Source organism: Amblyomma maculatum, chromosome 1 (genome assembly GCF_055883805.1).
Source record: "Amblyomma maculatum isolate TAMU_Amacu chromosome 1, ASM5588380v1, whole genome shotgun sequence".
NCBI lineage: Eukaryota > Metazoa > Arthropoda > Arachnida > Ixodida > Ixodidae > Amblyomma > Amblyomma maculatum.
The window spans coordinates 74,402,989-74,428,963 of record NC_139344.1 but is presented as its reverse complement, the minus strand read 5'-3'; the positions used below and the strand labels follow the sequence as shown (position 1 = coordinate 74,428,963).

General features: G+C 45.7%; 1 protein-coding gene across 1 annotated transcript; it reads left to right on the top strand.

Moving 5' to 3' along the window:
- Positions 1-14,213: 14,213 nt before the first annotated feature.
- On the top strand, positions 14,214-22,463 carry LOC146202816 (uncharacterized). Its single transcript, XM_084602146.1, has 5 exons — positions 14,214-14,454; positions 17,076-17,217; positions 18,830-18,918; positions 21,800-22,020; positions 22,268-22,463. The coding sequence occupies exons 1-5, from the start codon at positions 14,404-14,406 to the stop codon at positions 22,461-22,463; spliced, it is 699 nt and encodes a 232-aa protein (XP_084458272.1). The 5' UTR covers positions 14,214-14,403.
- The last annotated feature ends 3,512 nt before the right edge of the window (positions 22,464-25,975 follow it).

Below are 25,975 nucleotides of genomic sequence, written 5' to 3'. Positions count from 1 at the left end.
GTTAATAAGTCTGCAGGGGTTAGGTCGATGCAGCTAGAAAAGGACCGGACTAATCAGAGGGGTATTGGACAGGCCTTCGCCTTGTAGAGATGATAATTATGATGGCGACAGCGGTTTAGGAAAGAAATATTTCCAGCATTGAATGATATGTCTACATTTGCTGTCTGGCAGTATCTCGTGAATACGTTTTGAAGCCGGAAGAAGGTTCAGCTTGCTGTCTTTTGCGGGCGTGACACTTACCACAGAACCTCGTTTCTCGTTCACTTGTCAGTTCAAGCTTCAGAGATAGCTGTGCACAAGCTCCTCAACGTAATCCTCCTCTAGTGGCATCATGATAAAGCGCAGTGGCAACTAGTGATAGTTTTCAGGGGTGAGGGAGAAAATCGAAGCTGCAAGAAAACAACCACAAAGGTGAGCAGCAAATAAAATATTTCTCGGCACTTTTGCCAGCCATACTTTTCAGGTATACACCACCCGCATGGCAAGGTTGATCGTTCCACGTTTTAGTTTTACAGCAAAACGTTCCCTTAGGTCATCTTATTTGCGGTGGTATTCATCCGTAGACCCGAAGTGCAACTGCAATGCAGCATGAGCGCACATTTAGAGGCCGTGGCCAGTCCGCGTAGGTCACCCGGAGTTAATGCAGCTTCTCAGGGCACATGCGGTACCGCGCTCTGTCAGCAGCCAAGATTCGGTGAGCTCGTGAACGTGAAAAGGTGCTCCGGCGACGGCGAAATACAACCTTTGCGTGAGGCAGAACAAAATGCCGCTAGGCATAACGGGCGAGTCGGACACTGTCATGAGATGAACGCTGCATATTCTCGAGAGATTCGCTACCACAAGAGAGGAGATTACGGTCTAGCTGCTCCGCTTCTTCATTGCCGACACCCTCGGACTCCACAATGAACATTGAACATGGTGACGTCTTTGTCGTGAACAGCAATAGGGCGTGTTAAGCCTCTAGCGTAACAATTAGCTATTTTTATTCGTTTTCTTTTGTCGTAAAATAGTTGCTTTAGTTTCTTTGCTGCTTCTCTGCTCAACAAACGACTGAGCAGCGTTCGAACATCACTTGCTACAAAATCTCTGGCAAGTCGCAAAAAAAAAAAAAAAAAAAAAAAGCGCATTTAAACGTTTTCAGTTTTTTATGACTTTGAACCCTTTGCTTGCTGCAAGTTTCTGGGCTAGGTTAAAATTTCCGGAGGCAAAATGTAAGGCGCGGAAGATTCCAATATTCACTCCAGGCGGAGTCAGTTTGATAAATGATGTCGCAACTAGTGCCGAGGGATCTTTGATCGATGGGCTCTGAGCGAGTTCATTGTTCTCTCCTCTCATCTGCTTTTCGAGAGCGCGGCGTCAGCTGCCCGGCATCTCGAGAAGGTCTCGCTTGGCGTGCAAGTCAAAGCTCAAATGTAACAGCACTCGCGACCTGCGCGGCGGTAGGCAGAGGACGCGTAGCACAAAGCTGGCAGGCGCTCCTGCTCGCTCTTTCAGTGCTCTTTCGTCTTTGATGCGGTGAAGAAAGCCACGCTTACCGATTCTTCTCACGCCGGCCGGTCAGCGGCATGGCGCCGGCGTGCAGCTCCCAGGGACAACCCAGCGGCGTACATCTGGTGAGCCTCGAGTGCCCCGAGAGCGGCGAGGACGAGGCGAGCCTGTACCTGTTCCCGGCGCTCATGTCCATCGCCATGTGTGCATTGGCCGCGCTGGGTGTGCTCTTCAGCCTGGTGGTGAGCCTGCCCTGGATCGTGCTCACGGTGATTAGCCTGAGTGGCCTGCTCTGCATCTGGTACGACGTGGCCAAGGAGAGGCGCACCCGTGCGCTGCTACGCCAGTTCCACGTGTGTACCGGAAGCTCCTTGAGCGACGACGAAGACTGGTGCAAGACGCTGCCGCGCGCCGCCAACGCCAGCGGCGCGCGCCTCCCTCTCAGGGCGAACATGAGCGAGGCCGACATGCTTCTCCTGTGCGCGCGCTCCAAGATGTACAACAGTCTTTGACCGTTCTGGGAGTCTACAGGTATCCAGCGACTGGCAAGGCATGCACAAACAGGACGATCTCGACTTATCCAGTATAGGAAGCGTTATGCGATCCGCAGTAAAGTGCTAACTAGGGGTGTCGATGCAGAGAAACCGCTCGACGACAGGACAAATTAATGAAGAAGTCACAAACTTCTTTCGTTAGTCCTTTCCTGGTGCCATCGCTCTGATTACGCAATTTTTCACTCATGTGGGTTGTATTTACCCGTGAGCAAGAATCTATGAAAATGGACTCCTCCGCTATTAGGAATCTTTGCCTGATGCAGCACGAATCAATGGAATTCCTTGTGCTGGCTGGTTAACAATAGATTTCCGAATGTTTGCTCCCTCAGAATCTTCGCACTTGCAGTAACAGAACGGCGAGAGCATTAATGCCGCCAACCACTTGTTTTCAAACGAATCGTCTCTCTCTGAGACCAAGGTGCTGGCTACAGCTGTAGATATAGCTCAGGAATGTAGTGGCAAACGCCTCCTGTGGAAGACCGTACGACCAATGGTCTCGACTTACTGCAATGGCGTCTCGATCAATATCAACCTCATTGCATCTATCAGCCGTGGCAGTTGAATGTAGTTTACATCGACATCATGACATTAGTTTGACGCCATTGTTTTCAAAGCCTCTTTTAGCTGCATTTGCTGCTTCATTCCTCAGTTCTGTCCCCCTATATTTTCACATGAGGAGCTCATTTGTGGCACAATGGAGCATCATATTTTTGTGTTCAGCCTGCTGTTGTAATAGTCGATCTTTACCATTTAAATTACTTTATGGCACTTTCAGAGTTGCACTACAGATGTTTTTTTTTCTGTTTTTTTTTTTTTTTCACAAAACTCCTACTTAACGAAGTGTATTTTCAATGCCCAAGGTATTAAATCTAGTGGGAGATGAAATTTGTGAAACTGCTAAGATGCGAACTGGCTTAGGTTTCTAAAAGTCAATGCTCTGGTCAGCTGATCTTAGCTCGCCCGTGCGTATGTGTTCAAGCTGCTGCCCTCCCTGAATACCGATTTTCAATGTGATTGGTTCGACGACCCATTATACAATATTGCCCGAGAGTATGTTTAATAACTCTATGTGTTCTAAATTTTCTTTCCTAGTCACGCCATCGCAGCGTAACGGACGATGATAACAGGACTAAACTCAAAATTAAAGTTGAATTAGCGAGTGTATCTTATCCCAATTCGATGCAGTATGCTACGATCAATAAATGAGGAAGAAAGAAGTGAAGTACAGTGCACTACGTTTGTTTTCGTTAGAAGGCTGGAATGTTTCACACGTTTCATGTGTGAGGCATCACATCTGTGAAATATAAATATCTCTGCACTTCTGAATTAAATATGTAAGAAGTTCTTTTATTCAGAGAGCACAGCAGGAGGAGCGCTAAACGCCCCTGTTTTCAAGCAACTTGACTGACCGCGGTTCCGTGCCCCCCTTCATAGTTTAATGCTGTCCTTCACTGGCAAAACGCACTCAGTCATGGCGCTATTTAATGTGTCATCTGCCCCAGTTCTCGTTCTCTGTACTGTGGTCATATGGATCACATACCAAGTGTCCATGCCAAGATGGACCAAGATCTAAACAAAAGCTTAAGCTCTCCTCCCAATTGGTCAAGTGAGTGTTGATAGTAGCCGTGTAAAGGAACCACTGTTTTTACTATTTCTTTTTACATTCCACCTACTTGAATAACAAGTCGACATTAAATAACTAACTTTTTAATTACGCTCCATACACCCAAGTGCAATTCGGAATGTTGGTGAACGCCACAAAAATATTCCAACCCACGTGCTTATGATGAAGTAGCAGTAGTTATTCGGCCAAAATGACAGCCCGCGAAGTTTTCAAAAATACCACGTGAAGCGAGCTACATGCGCCTGCATACCCAATTCCTTTCTGTATGTATGCACCGCGATTACAGCGCTCTCATCTGCGGCTTGGTTAAAATTTGCCGAATTCGCTACTTCTGCGCAGCCCACGACAGCGCTACTGGTCGCGAGATTAAGCGGCAAGGACAGTTGACAGCGTTTTTCCTGCATGTCGACTAATGTAACTGGCGGTCATCTCCGAATCAACAGCAAGGCAAAGTTCGGTTATGGGCATCGCGGAAGTCGCAAATCTGGTAGTTCCCAGCCAGCGCTGCACCAATGCGCGAAGGGGTGGCGGGCAGCCGCATCGTGGTGGGAAGAGAAACCGAATTCCCACAACTTTGTTTTAACTTTTCAAGACCGTAGCTGCAGACACAAGTACGTAGGGAGGAAACTCCAGCTAGTTTCGGTTTCAACTACATTAGCGTAACTCGAAAAGAACTGAGGTTTAAATTTCTATCATTCTGGGTGCATGCACTCAGCACGATAGGAGGCGGCGGCGGCAGTGGGTAACAGAGCTGCTCTCGTTTTCGCCGACGGTGATTGGAATCCCGCTCTGCGAATATTCTTTTTTTTTTTTTTTTTGCCGGATACCATCTAAATGACAACAATATGACGCTGCTGTTCGCTTTATGTAAGGTGAGGGGGTTTGAACATCTGGACTGACGGGTCAATGGTTTCTTTAAGGTTCCTAGACAGCATCATCGCCAAACGCTAGCGGGACTTTCTTGACTGGCGCATCTGCCTAGCTTCGGGTCCTGTAAGACGGGTCACGACTGGGCGGGTTAGTGCTGGTTCATATTAAAATCAGCTGAAAGACAGAACATGGGAGATGAGTACAGCGGGAGACCATACTGGACTCATAACTGAAATTTCATTTGAGGAAAGATTGGTTTCAGTTTTGTAGGGTTTAACATCCCAAAGCAACTAAGGCTATCAGAGACGCCGTACTGAAGGACTCCGGAAATTTCGACTACCTGGGATTCTTTAACGTGCACTAACATCGCACAGCACACGGACGCCTCTCTGTTCCACCTCCATCGAAATGGAGCCGCCGGTGATCGGGAACGAACTCGGGTACTCCGACGCCGTAGTCGGGCATCTACCATTGCCCCACCGCGGTGGTTCATTGAAAAAAAAAAGGCAGACATATCAGCGATTTACTAAAGTGATACAAAAATCTTTCTGAAGATAATTAACACACATTACACCTCCAAGGAAAGGACACGTGTGCGGCTAAGCCGTTGGTGAACCTTTTATCTTCAGGAATTTGTTTCGTTAGATTATTCAGTAGCACGATGGTGACTCTTTGGATGGTTTCTGTGTTGTTTCACAACTTTGGTATTTGTGTGTGCGTGTGTGCGTGCGTGCGTGCGTGCGCGCGCGCGCGTCTTCTTATGTCTTTTTCCTTCAATTATATTCTAGTTGTTAGTCCCTCTTCGTATTTTGTTCTCCTGTGTTCTGCCTTTCGGCGAGTTTTAATATTAATCCTGTAAGCTGACACCACCTCAAAAATTCTGCCGAGATGATAAACAGGCCATTTATTTCACTGAACTGAAATTTCATCCGCAACTCGCTAACTAAAAGCAGACTTTAATACTTCTTCTCATCACGTTCATGACGTGGATGTAAACACCGCTCTGCATTCAGGATTATCGATGTAGAAGTACTTTGTTTAGAGCTAATTGGTTCATACTGACAAATGGAACGGCGCAAGGACACGATCACAGGAAAATCCTATCTAAATTCTATTCCTCTTCTTTTCCTGTGATCGTGTCCTTGCGCCGTCCCATTTGTCATTTAGGATTATACAGCCCACCTTACTATGGTTCTGAAACGTTGTTATTATTAAGGTCTCAAAACAGATTCACTTGCTCTCTACATCGGATAGATATCGTGTTGCTTCAGCAACTATGGCACTTTGCTGGGGGGTAGTAGGTCCGAGGTTTATACCTTCACGCTATACCTTCACGTCAGCACCTTCAAACACTCTAGCAGAGCCGAAATTTGGCTCATTGGTGTATAATACCCCAAATCGACTGTGGCTATGAGGGACTGCTACGGAAATTGCGACCACCCAAGGCTACGTAACGTGTAGTACTCACATCACACAGTACGCGGGCGCCTTGCGTTTCGCTTCCATCAAAACGTGGCCCCCACGGCCGGGATCGAACCGCAGTTCTCGGGGTCAGCAGTTGAGCACTGCACACATTGAGGCATCGCAACGGGTGCGAGCAGAAATTTATATCGAACGTTGCATTAAGGTGCGGCCGTAGCCCAGGTATCCTCAAGTAATTCAGGCATTCCGCTTAGCTAGATGACGTTACGCAAAACCTGTTATTTTAGTTCACATTGTACACATGCGCATTTTCGCTATTAATCCGTCGTTATTAATGCGCCTGCAGAAATTACTCTGGTTCTTAAGTGGTACGAACTTTAGGATGTCGGCTGTTCATGTCATTAGCCAATTCACTCGTACATACAGAACCAAATATATTTCACTTCTGCATATTGGAGGGCTCCGTGTTATTTTGGCCACCTGGGAAGAGACTACGAGATTATTTTCGCATGATGCCAACATGGAAACGCGGCTATCATGGTTAAAATGGAATCAGAATCAGGACAATCAACAGAATGAGTTGAAAGTGAGAATTGTAGCGGTTGAGCATTCATAAGACAAAGCCAAAGAGAAAAGTCAGCCATCAAAAGTTAGTCCAGAAAAGGCAAGTTTATTTGCAAATATTCGGGAAATGAAACCACTAAAAACTTTACTGTTTTTTTTTTTTTTTTGCAACAGTGCGTGGTTTTTTTCAACAACGTTGATGGTCACGAGTGTAGAAGCACGGCCGCTCGATCTTCCATAGGAGAGGCCCTGCAAACCGCTGACTGCTGTAGCTACCGTGAGAGGCTCCACGCATCGGTGGAGTTACTGGGAGCCGATTTCGGCTGCCGGAAGGAGAGGCAAAACCTATCACCATGCACGTAATATTACTCCAGTTAATTCCGATTTTGCTGTGCACACGTACGCTTGTAGAAGCACGCGCGTTAAGAAGATTTTCATGCCAAATGTACCACATGTAAGCTACTTATATTTCGCGACCCCTAAGTTTAGTAAAGCGAGCGTGACAGTCTGCAAGCTTCCTGGTGCTGCAGACTGGTACGTGGTTTACTATAAATGGTTGCATAACCTCGCAGTCTTCCTTAGCTGGAACTTTCCACTACAGAGAAAGAGAATCTACTGATAATGGGTGCCTTTTGAAGTGATCAATTTTGGAATCTGCAGTCATGTTAGAAGCAAACATACATTTTCTTGGCGAACTCCCTTCGCTCCCAAAGCCATCACAAGACCATATGCTCCCAAGAGCTAACGAGAGCGTCGATGGTTAGAGAGGTCATCGTAACGTTCGAAAAAATTTTTGGAACGGAGGGACCGCTACGACAACCTGTGGAAAACAAAGACATTGAGCGAGAATTGAGGAAGAATACCCTTTAAGGCTTGCCTAATGGCACTAAATTCAGCGAAGCGAGGAGAGAAGTATAAGATAAAACGATGCATATTATTCAAGGAGATCCTAACGAAAATTATGTCCTTTAAAGTGAAAGTATTTTGAAGTGAAAGTATTGGAGCTGTAGAATATTCATTTCTATCTTGTCTGCACGTCCTCTTTCTGGGGTATGTGCCAACGCGAAAAAGGCGTTTTAAGGAATTTTATCACGTGTGTGGAGGGATTCCATGTTATAGTACTGATGCGTGCTGCTGCTCTGAGCTCATTGCGTTTCCGAAGAGCCGGGAACTTAAAGAGCAGCTGCATAACTTTTTTGAGAATTTCGCCATATTCAAGGATTCAAATCTACATAGGCTGCAGGTAATGCATGCAAGCTATTTTTGCGCTAGCATTCAAACTGATGGCGTAATCGAGGATTAAACCTCGAGCTTCTTCACACAGCACTGAAGTTCTGCGGAGGAGCTCGGTGATGACGTCACGGACGGAATATTTCTAATGTTTTTTGCCTTCGCCTACGTCCTGCTGTGCCTTTCCTGACGGTGCTAATCAACTTGTTTTTATTTCTTCAAACCAAGAGTGTCTATGCAGGAAACGTACCTGTATCGTCAATGACGTCATATCATGCGTCCCCCACCCGTCGCTATGCAGTGCGGTGAAGCCTGATTGCCATCACGGTTTTAATCGCTAACTGCGCCAATGTTTCAAATTCCGGCGTCAAGATGTTTCACATGCTTTAGGTGCAAGATATATTCATTCAACCGCTCGAAATGCAACAAAATTTAAAACCGGCACAGCTCCCTTTAGTGTGTCCTTCTAGGCTGTCATCAAGAATGAAAGAATGTCCTCGGGATATGTTCTGCTATATATGCAAATGAACGCCCCCCCCCCCCCCACCCCCTAACTTTTGTAGCATACACCAAATCAAATAAGGTACGCTTCTGCCGAATATTCCTCTGTCTTTTTGAAAAGGTGAAAAATATGCTGCGTGCTGTGCTGTAAATAGAATTTTGGACGAAATACTGAAGTGTATTACTATGAACTGCCATCCAACGCAAATGAGCACAATGCGCGGCGCTGCTCAGCATTACGGGGCAAGTCAGTGACAGGAGCAGCCATTGGCAGTAGCGCTCCACGGCGCCATATGCTAGGATGCCTCGATAACCAGCGCCTGCCCTACCACATGCCACATGCGCGCCACATGCAAAAGATAAAGATAACAGGGAAGAAATGAAGCGCAGGCTGCTGAGGCCGGCGGCTGTTCCTAGCCGGCAGGTTTTATTTTATCCGTCTGCAAACAACTGGCGCTTTATAAATACTCAAGAATTCTGATTTAACGCCCTCAAATGTCGAGCGAGATGCATCAGAACAAGGTCTATACGAGAACAATGAAGACTGAGCAGAAACGTAAACGTTCATATGTGTCGGTGCAAAACGTGGAAAGCGAACATTGCCGGATTTTGCGCGATATAAAGTGAAGGCATGCTTCGAACACCAGTGCTTCGCTGTCGGACTATGTCAACTAAAGGAAGCCTCCACTTGTGGAATATATATATATATATATATATATATATATATATATATATATATATATATATATATATATATATATATATATATATATATATATATATATATATATATATATATATATATATATATATATATATATATATATATATGTATATGGTTCATAGGGTCACGATGAGTCGGACACGACTGAACTGAACAGAACTGAAATATATTACATATATAACGGAGTCGTGCGATACGTCGTGGTGCTCACAATCGTGGTTTAAGTATACGAAATTAGCTGCGGCCGTGACTCGACAGCCTAGCCCAAGCGGTAGGCTGATATGTTGACGATGGTTGCAGCCAGCCCGGTGAGCTCGCTGCGACTTGCGCCGTCAGGTGCGCCGACTGCCTGAAGCGGACGAGGAAACCACCGCAGACTTATCGGCCTGTCGCTGCAACGGGGTGGTGGAGCCACGGCCGCATCTGATTTCGTTCGCTGAAACCCATGTTGAGAGTAGCACAATCGTGGCGCCCGAATTCGCCAGGCAAGTGATATTCTGTTTTTGTATTTCGCGGTCTTTATTTAGAACTTGACTGAAGATAAAGCGCACGGCTTTATCTTCAGTCAAGTTACAATGCACCATCTAGCCCAACTTCAAGTTTTGTTAAACTATCTTTAGAACGTGGAAGAACGATTTACGTGCGGCTTCCTTTATCGGAAATAAATGGAGTGAGAGTTTCAGAATGTGCTCTTCAACTTTGGAAATCACATTTCTTGTCTAAAGGCAATAGTTAGTAAATTAGAAAAAATATCTTAATTACGAATTAGTTAATTGCAAAATAAAAAAAATTCCTGTGTTGCGCCATATGGCTGAAGCTGTATACAAGTGATTTCTCTGGCCAACCTCAAATGTTTCATTTTTTAACCGTTGGCTAAGGTTAGCTTGGACACCCTGTACCACTGCCTCGTAAGCGCTGCTACTCCAATTTTTCCTTCTCTAAGGAGCCTACACGCTGCGCCGCGGCGCCGGGCGCAACATTTAAGCTCCCTATGCTTCTCCAGGGTGCCTCGATGCGCCATATCCTTCTCCGATAGCCAGCGCCACAGACGCCGTAGTGGCGCAAACCGGAAGTTTCGCAAGGCAGTGGCTATTTCAACACAAGAGGAAGTAACGTAAATGACGTCATTGTATAAAAAAGGTTGTTCTTTAGCATGCATTTGTACATAGTAATAATAAGAGAAGACCTACCATTTAAGGTAAAATAATATCCTTAAAGGGGTCATGCAATGCCTAAAACGGGGTAAAGCAAATCGGTCGAGAGATAGGTACTCCCTCACAGGTCAATTCACCGCAAGAATTTTTTAGCTAGCTTCATTAACACCAGAGATATCGGCGATTAAAAATGGCGCTCCTCCTCGCTCCCCTCAACTCAACACTTCGAGACACCAGAAAAAAAACGAAGAAAACAGCTCGGGAACTCCGCCCCGCTAGCCCCGCCCACGAAGCGCCATCGGGTGACGCTCAGTTCTTAGACTTCCGGTCGTCGCGCCTGTTTTCCCAAGAGCGTCGCCCATGCATTCACGGTCTCTGCCTTTCCCGTCCCGTCTGCGTTTGCATAGCTTTCAACCTTGTCTGCTGTCTTCCTCGGCCGCTGGTGTCTTCAGTTTCTTGACCTCTCGGAATTGTGTAGACAGCAGCCCGAACGACTCGGGTCGTTCGCGAGCGCATACCTGCAGGTGGGAGTCCACACATACCGGCGGCCGCCGCGGAGGGAGCACTTTCCTTCATATCCCTGTCCCATTCAGCGCAAATTAGCGTGCACTCCTGCCGAGCACGGCTTTCTACAAGACCGCTTCCATCTCTCGCGCTGCCTGGGTCAGTCTCTTTGGTACCGTCGTCTGCGGTTTGACCAACGGCGGCCGGTGACCCCTCGCGGAATTGACGCGATAGCATCGACTCTGCATGGATGCTGGCAGACGATCGAGCGTGCGAGTTGCCCGCGTGCAAACATATGTCGTCGTCACTTTTAGTCCGGAGCTGCTTTCATTATGGTCGGCGAGAGGCATATCTCTTGTGCATAACGAATGGAATGTATACGCGTACGTATCACCGATGAGAGCACGGACTGATGATCGCTACAGAGTTTGGATATCGGATGACAGGTGAGCACGAATTATTCGTCCGCGAATCTTAAATTTGAGATTAACAAAAAAGATAGTGTAGTGCAGTGTTTTTTTTTTTTTTTGACGTCCTTTCGCACATCGTTTAGGAAGTGCCAATGCGCAACGTGCACGCGTGTTTATCTCATGTGTACGCATCGTCCGAGCCAGAATCGACGGCGCAAAACATCAGCAAAGCAGCTCGGCACATTCAGTTCGGCAGCGCAGGTTGTCACTGATTTTCGCGCCGACACGCAAGAATCGCGCACATGAGCATGCGAGCGGCTACGCTAGAGACGCAGCGAAGTGGGTGATTCCAAAACTCCGTCCGCCGTGGCTTCGACGCAAATAAGGCCTAGCGACGACCAGGGAGCAGCGCACGATCGGAGTGCCGTCGGTCGCAGCGCCCGCGGACGGCATCTCTGCGGTAACCTGGCGACATCCGGTGCTGCACATAAGCGGTGCGAATTTTGTACTTTCGCGATGAAGCTGAGGACAGACCTTTTTTGACGCACGTTTCATTTACACGAAGGTTGATGCTGCCTTTTTAATCGGTACGGTGTTGAATCGGACCTGCGTGCTCTTTTCGCACTGCTGCACCGACGCGCACTTTCAGTCGGACGCACATAGTTTAGGAAGTGCCAGTGCGTAACGTGCACGCGTGTTTTATCTCATGTGTACGCATCGGCCGATCCAGAAACAACGGCGCAAAACATGAGCAAAGCAGCTCGCCACATGCAGTTCGGCAGCGCAGGTTGTCACTGTTTTCCGAAGCTACACGCAAGAATCGTGCACAGGAGCACGCGAGCGACTACACTAGAGACGCAGCGAAGCGGACGATTCTAAAATGCCGTCCGCCGTGGCTGCGATGCAAAAGAAACAAGGCCTATCGACGAGCAGGGAGCAGCGCACGACAGGAGTGCCGTCGGCCGCAGCCCCCGCGCCTGGCGGCATCGGGTGCTGCACTTAAGCGGTGCGAATTTGTGTACTTTCGCGATGAAGCTGAGGGTACACCTTTTTTTGACGCACGTTCCATTTAATTATTAATACGCCGCACAAATGGTCGATGCGGCAAAGACGAGATGGGACTACTGTACGTTGCTGCGCCGTCGGTCGGTACATAAAGGTTGATGCTGCCTATTTAATCGGTGCGGTGTTAAATCGGACCAGCTAGTGCTCTTTCGCACTCCTGCACCGACGCGCACTTTCAGTCGGATGCCACCACCTTTTCGGTTAACATCGCGAACCGAAGCGCCAAGCTCGGGTTCACGCATGCATTGCAGCACTCGAGCAGACGGCTTTCGCAGCTACCGGAAGTGTGTCAGTGACGCAGAGGGCGTCGCGGCTGCAGCCAATGGCAGCCTGTCGTGGCCTGTCACTCTGGGACTGGTGACGTAGGAAATCACGGCAGAATGGTCCCAAATTTCGCCGCCACGCGGAAATGGCGCAGCCCGCGAATTTCAAAAAACGCTGTTTTTAAAAATTAATAACAAATCGCTGGATTTTTTTCGATGAGTTTTACTTTGAACGAATGCTCGGAAGCATTCCCTTATGAAAATCGAATTTTCCTTTTTACTTCCTTTGTTTTTCCTTTTTGCTTCCTGAACAGCCTTCCTATAGACTTTTCCTTTCTTTTGACTAAAGGAAGTTTCCTTTGAGCTCACCTTGTTGAGACTTTCCTTTCTTTTGACAGAAGGAAGCTCATTTTTAAACTGGCTCTCTTTGGCAATATCAATAATGACCTTCCTTTGTTTGTCCTCAAGTAAAGAGAAAGTAAGTTCTCTTTACTCTTTCTGCATCATACCTTCTTTTTTTTGTTCTTAAGCGAAAACATACGAAGCTCATTTTTCTTTTCAGCTATACTTCTCATTTTTTTTTCTTTCATTAGTATCCCTTGCACTTTTTTAACTTCTGAACTTTTTTGAATAAACCAATTATACATTTATCAAAATATACAAAATCACATTCGTTTCTTTGTTGTGCAAGTAAACATCATTTTAATTTTTTTTTTCATTTTTTATTAAATCCATGCTTTTTTTTTTTTTTTTCACGCGCTAGATCTTATTTTTAGCGCAAGTTTCTTCTTAGTCACCACACAAGGACCAATAATATTCACCACCTTCCTTCCTTTGTCCTTAAGTGTAAAGATAACTTTCTTTTCATTCATTTCTTGTGTTTATTTTTGTGTGTGTGGCATTACTTGGTCTATTTCTTGCCCCTCTGAATTTTTTAAGATAAAATATAATACATTCAAGAATTTTCATACATGTTAAAGAATGCCAGGTGGTTCTAATTCATCGCTTTCGCAGCCCGCTGGTTCGATGGCGATGCATGCGCGAGACGGCATGTACATACATCCGTGACAGCTGCTTCAGCACTCTGACACGGTACGCACCAAAAGCTCGGCGCAGGGCTGGCAGGGTTCGTCAGTATTTGCGTCGGCATTGTAGCCTGGCAACTCTTGGCTCGCAGCGACGCCAAGGGCGACGCTGTTAGCAAGCGCGGCCTGCTTCCGTCGTGATTTAGTGCACTTCGGTACGGCGCGACGTTGACGTCGCGCAAGTACGCTTTTACCGTGGTGGCATTTCCAGTGCGTTCGACGGGTAGGCGGTTACCGCAGCACCATCGATAACGGCTTCAAAAGCCTGCAGTTAAATGCACTTCACGATGTGCCTAGTACCGGATGTCACATTGTTCACGAAAGTCAAGCTCGTTTACCTCCTATCACAGTTTAAAGACCAGCAATTAATACGTCAGCGACGTCGGTACGTCGGTACCACCACGCACAGAAGCCCCCGCAGCCGAGGTTACGAATAGCCAGTAAAACCAACGGTCTCACGGCGAGTAAAACCAATGAAGATTGACATGCACCACAAGAATTCCGCAGCAAAAAAAAGGGCGCTGCAGCTGCTTGTGGCAATAATTTGCTTAAATTATTTTGTGTTTTGTTACGCATCACATATTACTACTAAAAAAACAAACGTTTAAGGTTGTTTATAAATTATAAGTTTTATTTTGAAAGTTTGTGAAGTTTGCAAAAATGCATTTAAAAGTTTGCAATGGCGCTTGAGACTCTAGCGCTATCGTTTTCGTGAAAACAGCCGGCGGCATGCTTCACTATGTGTTTCATGACCGTAGAAAGTTGATTGTTCGCGTTCGTTGTATTCGTCGTGTTTTCTTAGCGTGAGTAGTGCAAATGGCCGATCATGTCTTGGTTAAATGGGCGATCGCTACCCTGTAAGAAACCTACAATCAAAAGAACTGCAGGCGAAACTGATGGATAATCCAAAATACTGGAAGATTATTCCAAACCAAGGAGTATTACATGCCCAGTGGAAGGAGGGGTCGTACTCTCCTACGTTCATTCTCGGAGTGGGTAAGATGCCCGCATTACGACCGCATTGTGTTAACCGGCAGGTAACAGTAGTGCACATGGTGAAAGAGGTAGACAGTTGATTCCGGGAATTGCGTGAAATTAAAACAAAAATGCATAATGAACTGAATTTGCGGAAATAAGAAGTAGAATAAACGCGGCTGCTGTCGTTACGTGGACCTGATTCTCCCTGTTTACACAGCAAATGGCAATTCTCGGTGTTTCGTGATAACAGGAGTAGGCTTCCCAATTTGGGCTCTATAAAAAAAAAGAAAAAAAAAACAACACCCTGCCCGCATCGTCGTCTCGGAACGGTGCGGCATGGAGAATGGCAGCTCCTTGATTATTGAAGCTGATTTAGAACAAGTTTTAAAGATGCCCAGGATGCTCGTTCCGAGACAATTGGTAGTGTAGCAGCGAAACGGACGCTTTCACAGCTGCAGGCGACTGAAGTTTAAGCAGATAAAAGCGCCTAACGTGTTGTCGCATTCATTTACTTTCATATTTATTTGTTTGTTTCTTTTTATTGAAGCGTCAAACATGCTTCCTTTCTTCGCTACCAGCCATTCCTCAGATTTCGCGCAGAGCGAGAAAACTTTATTAAAAAAAAGGGAAAAAAAAAGTGTGTGTGGTGGGGAGGCAGTGTGTGGAGTCTCCATTCTAAGACTCCAGTGGCCTGGGCTGCCGCTTTTGCCTGAGTTACCAGCCTACGCTGGGTTGCTAGGTCAGAGCATAGCAAAGCAAGCAGTGATATCAGTTACCAACAGCATAATGCTGCAATGATTTTTAGCTGCCGATGTAAAAGTTGCTCCCAGTGCATGGGGTACGGCCAACAGGTGGAAGGGCACCGCTTTCTCCACTTCATTTTCAATGCTGCCGTTGCACTTTGCCACTACTTCTGGATAAGGCTATCTGCCACGGGATCGCATGCTCCCTTTCATAAAGCTCACGACTGTACATGGGTACAATCCCAGCATTCATGGCCGCATTTCAGTGGAGGTGAAATGCAAGTTGACTGTGTACTGTATGATGTCATTTGCACATTAAAAAACCCCAGGTGAGCCCACCACTACGGCATCCCTAATCGCTATAGCTTAAGTTGCTTTGGGACATAAAACACCATGAACCTACCATACAGCAGAGTGGCTATGTTTTACGGTATGCGTGGGAGCTCAAACTGTTTTTCTGGAAATGCATCCTTTGTTTTGTCCACTACTGCTCAAGTGGGCATTCTGCCCACTTGAGTCAGCTCGCAGTTAAACATTACCATGTCCTTTTATGTGCCAATAGATAGATAGATGGATTTATTGATAGGAAAAGGCAGAGAGGTTGGCCCGAATAATTCAAATCTGGCCTGCTACTCTGCACTGGGGAAGGGGAAGGAGAGAAGAAAGAAGGTCATGATGGGTGACGATGTGGGAGAAGGCATATGAAATATATATACAGACACAGCAGCTTGCTTTACAAACGTGAATCAAGTCCACTGGCGCTCAAATAACGGCAAAGAGCGCGCACTGCCTGGATGCCCTTCCCCTTGTCCTGCCAAGCGCCCAGCAGCAGTTCCTCCGACAGAGGCCTCTTGTCTAAATGCTTCAAGGAAGCAGCTAGCACATTTCTTTCGTTCGCATACTCTGGGCACACCAATAATACATGGTCCACAGTCTCTGGGATGCCACAAGTTAAACATTCCGGTGAGTCCATCTGTCCAATTAAATGTAAGTACTTGCGCGTGAAAGCCACGTTTAAACGAAGTCGATGTATCAAGCATGCCTGATGACGCGGAATATCACGCGGAACAGTAAATTTAAATGTTCGATCAAGCTTTCTTAGACGCATGTGTCGGGCGTCTGGTTGAGCCCAGTAAGTCGCTGTAGCAATATTCATACAACTCTTTAGAAGACACGTCGTATCTGCTCTTGAAAAAGGCACAGCTGTTTGGAAGCCATTGATGAGAGCGCTTTTCGCTTCAACATCGGCCTGCTCATTCCCATGGAGGCCGCAGTGGGCAGGAATCCATTGAAACATTATCATGTGGCCTTGCAGCTGGGCAGATGTGATGAGCTCCGTAATGTTTAGTGCCAGGGACTGATAGGCAGTGTGGCGTAAGAAGTTTTCCAAAATTTGTAATGCAGTCTTCGAGTCCGTGAATATACACCATTTTTGAGGTGGTTCCCCACATATATAGCGAATAGATTCCCGAATGGCTACAAGTTCGGCAGCGGTTGATGTAGAGTTATGTCCCAAAAGGAAATGCAGAGTCGTTTTCTGAGCTGGTATGACCACAGCTGCAGCGGATGCCTGTGCTGACACAGATCCATCGGTGTATACGTGAATATAACTGGGATATTCTGACCAGATGTGTGCCAGAGTAAGTTGTTTGAGTCCACTAATTGGTACCATAGATTTTTTTAGTATTCCGGGAACACGAAGGTGCACGAAAGGTTTATCCATCGTCCAACCATGCTACGTTTCTCTGTCAGTGGTCTTCATTTGGTCACTATTTTGCTAATCTCATATGTGGAACCAGATATCTGCACAATGTGTTATACTGAATAATTTTTGTATGATGCATTTGAGTGCAAATACAATTTAGTGAATAGACCTTGCCACATGTCGTTTTGCAGGAAAGCTGCAGCTGTGACAAAATGTCTAAGCCAACAGATGCAAAAAAGAGAGTCCTGGAGCTTGAGGATGAAGTGGGGTCTGCAAAAAAAAAAAGAATGAAGAAATATAAGGCCGCAAGAGATGAAGCGCGTCAGATGCTTGGTATGTGATCGCTTTTTTCTGAAGCCATTGGAATGCTGATCTCCATTGCCATGAGACTGAAATTATTTGCTGTGTCACCAGATGCTACGTAAAGCATAACAAATTCAAGTGCTAACTCTTAAATGAATAAGACCTCTTGGTCTGTAGCACATCCTAGTAAAAGCACCAGTAAGATTATGTTGCTGCAATAAGGTTCCCCCTACACTGAGGATTAGGATTGGTGTTCCTCCTGTAGTTGTCTTTGCGACACATTATAGGTGGTGTACAGTAATGCTCAGCTACACCGTGGCGCTGCTGCATGACGCCACCAACCACCATTCTTGCAGTGCACGTAGCAGATGAACTGCTGCCACTCCTGCTCTGCAAGCATGCTTTGTTTGTGTTACAGTGACTTGCGTGTCACATGTCATTGCTTGGGATCGGCATGCATCTGAGATTGAGCCTGTTGTCGTATGTGATAGCTGCATGAAAATGCATGGTAAACAAATGCCACTCAAGGTGAGCACCTGTGCTGATTTGTGCTGCTCAAGCCGAGGCCAAAAAACGGGCGCGGGATTGGGTTCCTTTCTGTTCTGGAGTGGTCGGTGACAACAACGCTCCAGTGAACCCGGAGAGCTGCATTAGGTTCAAACACATTCACGGGGTATAAGTTGTAGCCAGATGGCTGCGGCAGGTCTGTGGTGCTCTTGCATTACTGTGGACGGCGTATCTGAATGGAACCCTTGATTCCCTCAGATTTTAACCTCAGAGTCTCCTGCAAATGATGAGGTGCATCTAGAATGAGCGCAGGAGGGACAGCAAAAAATCTAAATTTGTATAAAATTATCATATGTGGCCTCGTCCTGTCTTGGACCTTGGAATCCTTATGGCATGCGCTTCATTTTCCTGTGCCATTTTGGTCACTTAGGTGGCGTTTTTTTTTTTCACAACAGGAAATTTATGCTTGTCCAAGCTCGGCACCTGGCTCAGCAATCTGCTTAACTTAACTCGGTCATTACACCATGTTAGCAAATGTCGACACGAAAGACAGACACGAGATAGGTGAAGCATGGGCTATCGAGTATCAGCTACACACTCGAGTGTCAGCCTTTGTCCAAATGTATGGCGTATTGCTGCCGCCATACATGTATATTGCATGCTGACCTCTTCAAGGCCCTTGCTACCGACAAACTGTTTCAGGGATGTGATCTGACTAACTTCTGTTAAAGCGCTCACAGCTATCTCGGCATCATCATTCGCACCCATGAATTCATTCTAAGCAATAGCAGCACCTGTCAGTTGCACTGTAGTTACAACGTCCTCCGCAGTTAATTCAATCCAGGCATTTCCACAGCGAACAAAGAGATCAGAAGTGGGATGTCAGCATTGGCTTCATCAATTGCTATCAGCATCCCCTAGATTATGTACCGCTGATAGGGCGCCTTGAGTGCGTGAGTGATGCCAGTGTCTAGCAGCTAAATTTTGAATGGCGCATTTGGTGACAGAAAAGGGTTGGTCATGCAGTCAAGGGCAAAGAAAAGGCTTTTCTCCTGTGGTGAATGTTACATGGGCTGCTGCTGCTAGTGATGAAATAGTATGTTTTGTTCCAGCTTTCCTTTTTTGTTTTTTTCAGATGTTGCTGAGCTGGTCAATCAGCTGACGGAATCCGTTAATAATGCTGCGTGTACAACACAAGCAGTTGTGCTGCCAACCGAGGCTCAGGTTAGTTGCTTTAGTCTAGTGTCTGCATGGTTGTGCTCATTACTGCCTTTCTCGATGAAACTTTTTTAAGGGTCACACAAGAAATTGGTTCTAGCTTTATGATAGCACTGCCACAAGTCATGCACTTCCATTGAGAAGTGTGCAGGGATAGGGAAACGAGGAGCTCATTATCCATGTGAATGAAGTCAGCAGTCACTGAATTCAGAGATAGGCAAGAAGCAATGCTCTTTATGATTGGTTGGCTCTTAGGGTTTAATGTCCAAAGCGACTCAGGCTATGAGAGATACTGTAGTGCAAGGATCTGGAAATTTCGACCACCTGGGGTGCTTTAACGTGCACCGACAACACATAGCACACGGGCACCTTGCGTTTCGGCTCCACTGAAAAGCGGCTGCCCTGGCTGGGATGCTGTTTATGAGGCTGGGCTCACAGACTGCATAATTAGTAGCATAATGATATTTTTAAATGAATGTCAATTTGATAGAAACGACAAAAGACAGACAGTGCTATTTTCTTAAATTCGTCAAAACAACCATGAAAAAAAATCCCAACTGCTTCCTTTCATTTTAGTGACTGTTACTTCGTTCGTGTGTATATTGATTTGGAAGAGTTTTTGTGAAAGCTGTAGTGATCGGAAGTGCAAGGTTACATTTGTTTACGCTTCCTGTTGAGCATACTTCGCTTGGGCTATAGCAAAGCCCTTTTCATCAGAAAAGAGATTTCCATTAGCTTGTTTAATATTCAGCTATTTCTTAGGTTATCGATCTCGGAAGGCCATCTTTTTGCACTACAACTCGAATGACGCAGCTGGTGCTCCTCTAATCAGTCATTTTAGCGACTTTGTCCAGTCATCATGGTATTCAAGCTAATGTGCATATAATCCACTTGCACCTGACAGCCACCTGCAATGTCACTCTGGCAAGTCAAAGGCAATTAACCACCATGGTATTGCCAGGAGGGTCTCCTTTGAGAAGGAGTTGTGGCTTCTTAAGCTGATCCAACAATAGTTCAATTTCACTTTAACCCCTTGAGCACTATTATTTCGAGATTTCTAGCTAAAATTGCTTAAAATTACGATATCGTTAAAGGCCCCATTACATGAAAATTTGTTGTCTGTGTTGTGAGTGAAACATCAAGAGCATGGCGCTGGCAAGTGGCATGGCCGAACACACATTCTTCGATGATTTGTGTGGCTTAACGAGACCACATGATATCCAAAAGTTAGGAGGAGCTGCTAACTCCGGTTGTTCATTTGAGGTGGGAAGGTGAAATACGAATCAACATTCCAGTGCTCTTCAATGCTGAGTCAGGCTTGCTACACCTAGGCTACGCAGACATGTTGATACAGCTTGGTTAAAGCAGGGCTTTATATGTTGGGTGGTAGCCTACACTGGTCGCATCATACCCTTAAAGGCGGAGCTTAAGTGTCCCTTTAGTTTTTATTTTTACTGCTGGTTTCTATTGGTAGTGTAATAAAAAAGGAGGTATCCGAGACAAAAATATTTGAACCAGAAACTAAGTCAAATGAGCGCAGTGAAGTTTATTGCTCATTACGTGAAAAATCAACTGCCCGCCAATAAGCAGCAATCTAGTCGAGTAACATATAGCGAGGTAACTGGAAATGTTTTACAAGGGACGACCAAGAATGGAAGCCCAGGGGGTTTCATCGGAATGTTGTCAATTTTCATCCACTGACACAGAATTCGCAATAGTATCGTCTGAGCTGTCATCATCTTCGTCGGACGAACTACTCATGTCATCACTGTCGTCTTCACTTCCCATAACAATGCAAAAATTGGTGTCTGAGCCATCTTCGGATGGCGAGGATGGCAACGAAGAAAAGCTTCTTTCCCGCGATGACGGGCCAACAGTGCATGCGTTGCCTCTACCAGGCACCATTTTTCTCATTAAGGCTGCTTAAAAGGCTTTCAAGCGGTAGAACAAAAAGCAGTTAATGGGTCAGTGGTGCCATCTGTCAAATGGCGCATGACCTAAGCCACAGAGGAGCGCTGTACTCACCTAAAACTCTCAGGGTGAGGATCTATCCTGCAAGGACAAGCACTCGTCCAAAATGGCTTGAGGGCATCTTTGCAAGGACGAGCTGATTGTCCAAAGCGCTTGAGGGGTTAAATTATGAAAGCTACCTGTGCAAGCTGGAAACTAAATGTTGCCTCAAAGTAGCACATACAGAGCAGGGAGTGCATGCTTTTGCTAAACCTTCATTGGCAGTTTTTTTAATTGGTTGAGCTTCTGATGTACGAACAGGATGTTAGTATTTTTAAACAGGAGGTGACAATGTGGGCACTGTGCTCTGTCTAAACTGGCTTTTAATGGCCTTTGCAATGTTAATGATGAGTAAATCCCTTTATTTTCTGACTTAAAATCTGTTTTTTTTTTTTTTATTGTTGAAATGCAAGCATAAATTAGGTCGTTAAAAAATCTATTTCTTGTTTTTTCTTCTGCTATAGCAATGCACTATTAGCGCTCAATCCTTTGCGGGGCATTATGTGCCCTCTTTTTGGCTAGTTACTTTAAATACATATTACACAATTGTCAGGTTACACTAATAAAAATGTTAAAAGATGTTTGGCCTGATTCAAAATTAGATCAAAACACCGCTCGGGAAGGTGTCAAAAACATCCAATAGTTTTCGTATGCCTTCATTGTTGTACATGTTAAAGTACGGCTTCTTGAATGTGTATTTTTACTTGCAAACAAATGACCTTAATTATGCATTTTGGGGTTTCTTTGAATGTTCTTAAGCTGGTCTAAGTTTTTTGTTGTTTGTAAAGCCCCTTCATTTTCTTATTGCATATCAAGGAATATTGTTGTATGTTACAGTACTGGTCATAGTACTAATATTTGCTTTTTGTTCTTGCAGGTGCACATTGGCAGCAATATTATGGTAAATCAGCAGTTGATTGACCGCATGAAACTCAGTGCGGGCAATCAAGCAACAAAGTTTGCGTGTAACTTGGCGCGGGTTGTGTTCTCACCCGAAGAACTGGAAGAAAGCTCACTCTATGGCCGTGTCTGCAATGCCCGCAAAGAACAAAGTTCCAAAAAAGGCACTGGGCTGCCCAAAATTGGATGCTGTTATCTGTAAGTCCTCGAGCTCATAGCCTGTGCATGTGATGCAAGAGCATTCTGAAATATTGTCCAAACAGCTGACTTTTCAGTGATGGTCAGGGCCATAATGCTTGCCTTAATGCATAATGCTGTGGTGCCTGCATGGCGCTCACACTGTCCGTGCTCTGTATATTTAATTTACAAAAACTAAGGAAGGCTGGATGGACTCTAGCTTGTTCATTGCAGTCATGCTTCTAATGTTTTTTTTTTCTTTTTGCAGCCTACACCTGCTTGCTGAATGGAGTACTAGCCAAGGTGGTCACCGGCAGTTGCGCAAGTTTGCACGGGGATTGTGGACAGTGATCCAATTTTTTGTCGCAGGGTCTTCGAAAGCAGGCCTAATTGCAAGGCCTAAACAGAGGAAGTACATCTATTCAAATAAATATAAGCTCATACAAACAATTGTTTCAGTCTGAACCTACTTCCTTCGAACATCCACCAAATATCCCATAGTCATCATTCCTTCGAACTTCCTTTGAACCAATAATTGGCCACTGCCTGTGAACTCAACTCAAACTGACAACGGTCTGTTCCCTGGGAGCTCAAAGGAAATTCACAGGAAATTCACAGGATGGTCAGAGAAAGTTAATTCACTGTGAATTCAAAATCAGTAGCCAATTCTCAGTTCAGAGGAAGTTGCTTCCTTCTGACTTTTTTGAGTTCACATTGAACTCAAAGGATGTTCCCATTTTTATAAGGGTTTGGTCTGCACATTGAAAACGTTTGTCAGTGACCTTTCTAGCCGTTTCATGCCCCCTTTAACGTTAGCGTTTTGTAGAACAGAAACGCAACTTTATTCGTGCGTGCGTGCCCATCCACCGCCGCTAGGTAGCTGGGAGAGCTAGGAGGCGCCCCACACGCCTACACCCACTTCCTCCATCATGCCCACACCTATGCCCGCACTGCCCGCACCCCTCCGGGCCACACTCGGCGACCGGCTGCCAGTGCCGGCACTTCTGGCTCGTGGGCTGCGCATATAAGCCGTGGCATTGACGTAGTCGCATTGGAGTGGTGTTGATAGAGAGCTGAAATAAAACAGGAGATCGATTGGTAGAGAGACAGGACAGATATTAGAGGTGTAGTAAAAGTAATAATAAATTTAAGTAGTCGGTATCTAGCCCGTACGTGATTATCCTAGCAGTCTGCAGAGGTCGTCACTACAGGCGGGCGTGTGTACTGCATGGCTGCATATTATAGTATGCACAACAAGTTCGGGTGCGCAGGCAAGAAAGAAGACCCGCCGCCACGGTGTTACCACAGTCTACACAAAGGCTTTGAGCCCTTGAGTTCACGTATGACACACTTTAATCTCAGTCCACATGTCTTTCCTTCTTGAACGTATATACGCGCACAGCATCGCGCGATTCTTTTTTTTTTTTTTTAATGATCGAGGGAAACGATGGGGGCCCTACCACTTTGCTTTGATAAGCTACAAGTTCCCATCACACGTTCGTGCATTTTAACGCGCGCGGATCAGGCAAAGTTGTGGACACGCAAGCGCTTATAATTGTGCATTCTTTTCTCCGCGGCAAGTTTAATCCAACACCAGTTATCATCGGTTAGAATTTAACAATCTATGCTGCAAATTAAAGATCAAGAAATTAAGACACCACAAGCGAAACATGCTTTGTAAGGTATATAGTTCCGTTTTTGCTCATTCGGTCGCTCGATCGCGTTGCATTGCATGGTTATGTAACTGCACCCAAAGCCGCAACAAAGTTCACATCCCTCTTAAATGAGCTTAATTGTCGTAGACAGAATCGGTGTGAGGCATGTGCGTTGACAGCCGCCGAACACAAGCGTCACACAGTGCTACTTTGGACTCCAATGCGAACATTTCGTTATGAAAATTTATCTCTTGGTTTTCATCAGGAATTTGTTTGCTGCTGGTTGAATTGTCTCAATAAGGAAGTAAGCCTTCTGGTTTCGGTAGCTATAGGGAGCACCAGCTGGTTCTGTGCTGTGGCTGCCGGGATCTGGCGTTGTATGGTCCCGGTAGGGAAGCAAATTTTTCTTTTTGGTAGGAATCTGTTGGCCTGTGGCTGTGAACTGCGATCTACTGGTTCCAGCCGAGGACGTTTTCGCTGCATATGCTTAGGTGAGCGTTTGCAATTTGTGTGATAACGATGTTCTATAAGCAACAAAATATCACTTGTTTATAATTCTGCCAACTGTAACGTACGTAACTATAGTACCAAGAACTTAATAAGAAAAATTTGCTCATTAGCTATGCGCGCGTTATATAGCTATGGGGTACCCTTGGCGAGGGAGTTTATATATACAGCTAGTCGAGCCCACTTGCACAAGCTGCGCAGTTACAACGAACGTTCGTTTATTACGAAGACGTATTTTGGAGGTAGCACCGTCAGAATAAATGCACTGCTTCTCAAATATATACACCACGAGAATTGATTAGAAAGATAGCGCGCCGTAAAGGAGGTCTCCGGAAATTTCTACCACCTGGGGTTTTTTAACGTGCACTGACAATGAGCAGCACAAATGGCAAGATTAGGGCGCTTTCATTTCGTCTCCATTGAAAAGCGACCGCCGCGGCCGGAATTCGATCCCGCATCCTTGACGCACAGTAGTCTAGCGCCCGGTATATATAATCGCATTGCATGATTAGGGCGCTCGACTGCATACAGGCAATCGCGTGAACACGATTGCAAGCTTACATATGTTCCCTATAGCTGTTATGGCGAACCACAATCTTCCTCGAGGCCAGTGCAGTGCCGCTGTGATGAGATATGAGCTATAGGATCCTCGATCACATATAATTTGGGAATGTCCGCACTATAGCTCCTCCAGTGGAGTGCAAAAAATAGATGATGTAGAAACCTATGTATAATTGCTGCGTAGCTCAGAACGACGGGAGCACAAGTAACGGACTATACCGACAAGGAACGTATGTATATAATACGCGAGGTCACTTATTTTCTCGCATACACTGTGCCGTTTCCGCCGATCGAACCGTGTCGGAAGACACTAACTATCTACTAACAGCGCTGGTTTCATCGGCCGCAAGGCAGTGCGCGTAACCGTAAGCTAATTCACTCATGTGAGCCTGCGTGTACTCCTACAGCATGAAAGCCCTGCATGCTTTCCTCTTCCCGTCTGTTCAGCAGGAAGGAGAAGGGGAGGGGGAGACTTCTTTCTGCCAGTACACCCGAACTTATATTGTGTGCACTATGCAGCCATATTGTACACACGCCCGCCTGAGTGACGAGCTCTGCATACTGCTAAGACAATCACGTACGAGCCAGATACCGACTACTTTTAAGGCGAAAGCATTTAATGGCTCATGCTGTGGTGGACAAAGTGTGTCCCGCTTTTGCAGCGTTCTGACTGCCCGAGGCGGGATGCGTCCCTGCCATCTGCAACGCCACGTACACTTGAACGCGCGCTAAGGAACGCCACGTGACAGGAGCAATGGTGTACTGTCCTAACTCACACTGGCCGGAGAAAGTCTTTCATCTTTATTTTCACTGTGAGGTACATGTGCATGGATTATCAGTATTACAGAAGGAGGTCCCGAAGTATAAACTGTCCGGGGGACCTCCTATGACAGAATGGATAAGATTAGCAGGTAACATACTAGGCAGTGAAGAAAAGAATATACAGGCGTGCAGAGAAAAAATATAATACAATACTAACGAGAAACAGTGCAAATAAATTCTAAATAAACAGGAACTTCAAACAAAAAATGCACGAATTGCAGAAATTAGCGCATTATTAGTACAAGAATAAATAAAATGTAAACACGGAAAGTATGATCCAGACAAACATCTTTACTCGGTGGAACAAAGCAAGGTAGAAAATAAATAGGTCTTTAATGAACGATGAAATGAATGAATAGTACGCTGTGCTTTAATTTCAGGAGGCAGTGAATTCCAAACAGATATGCCTGAGAAGTATGCAGTTTGTTTCC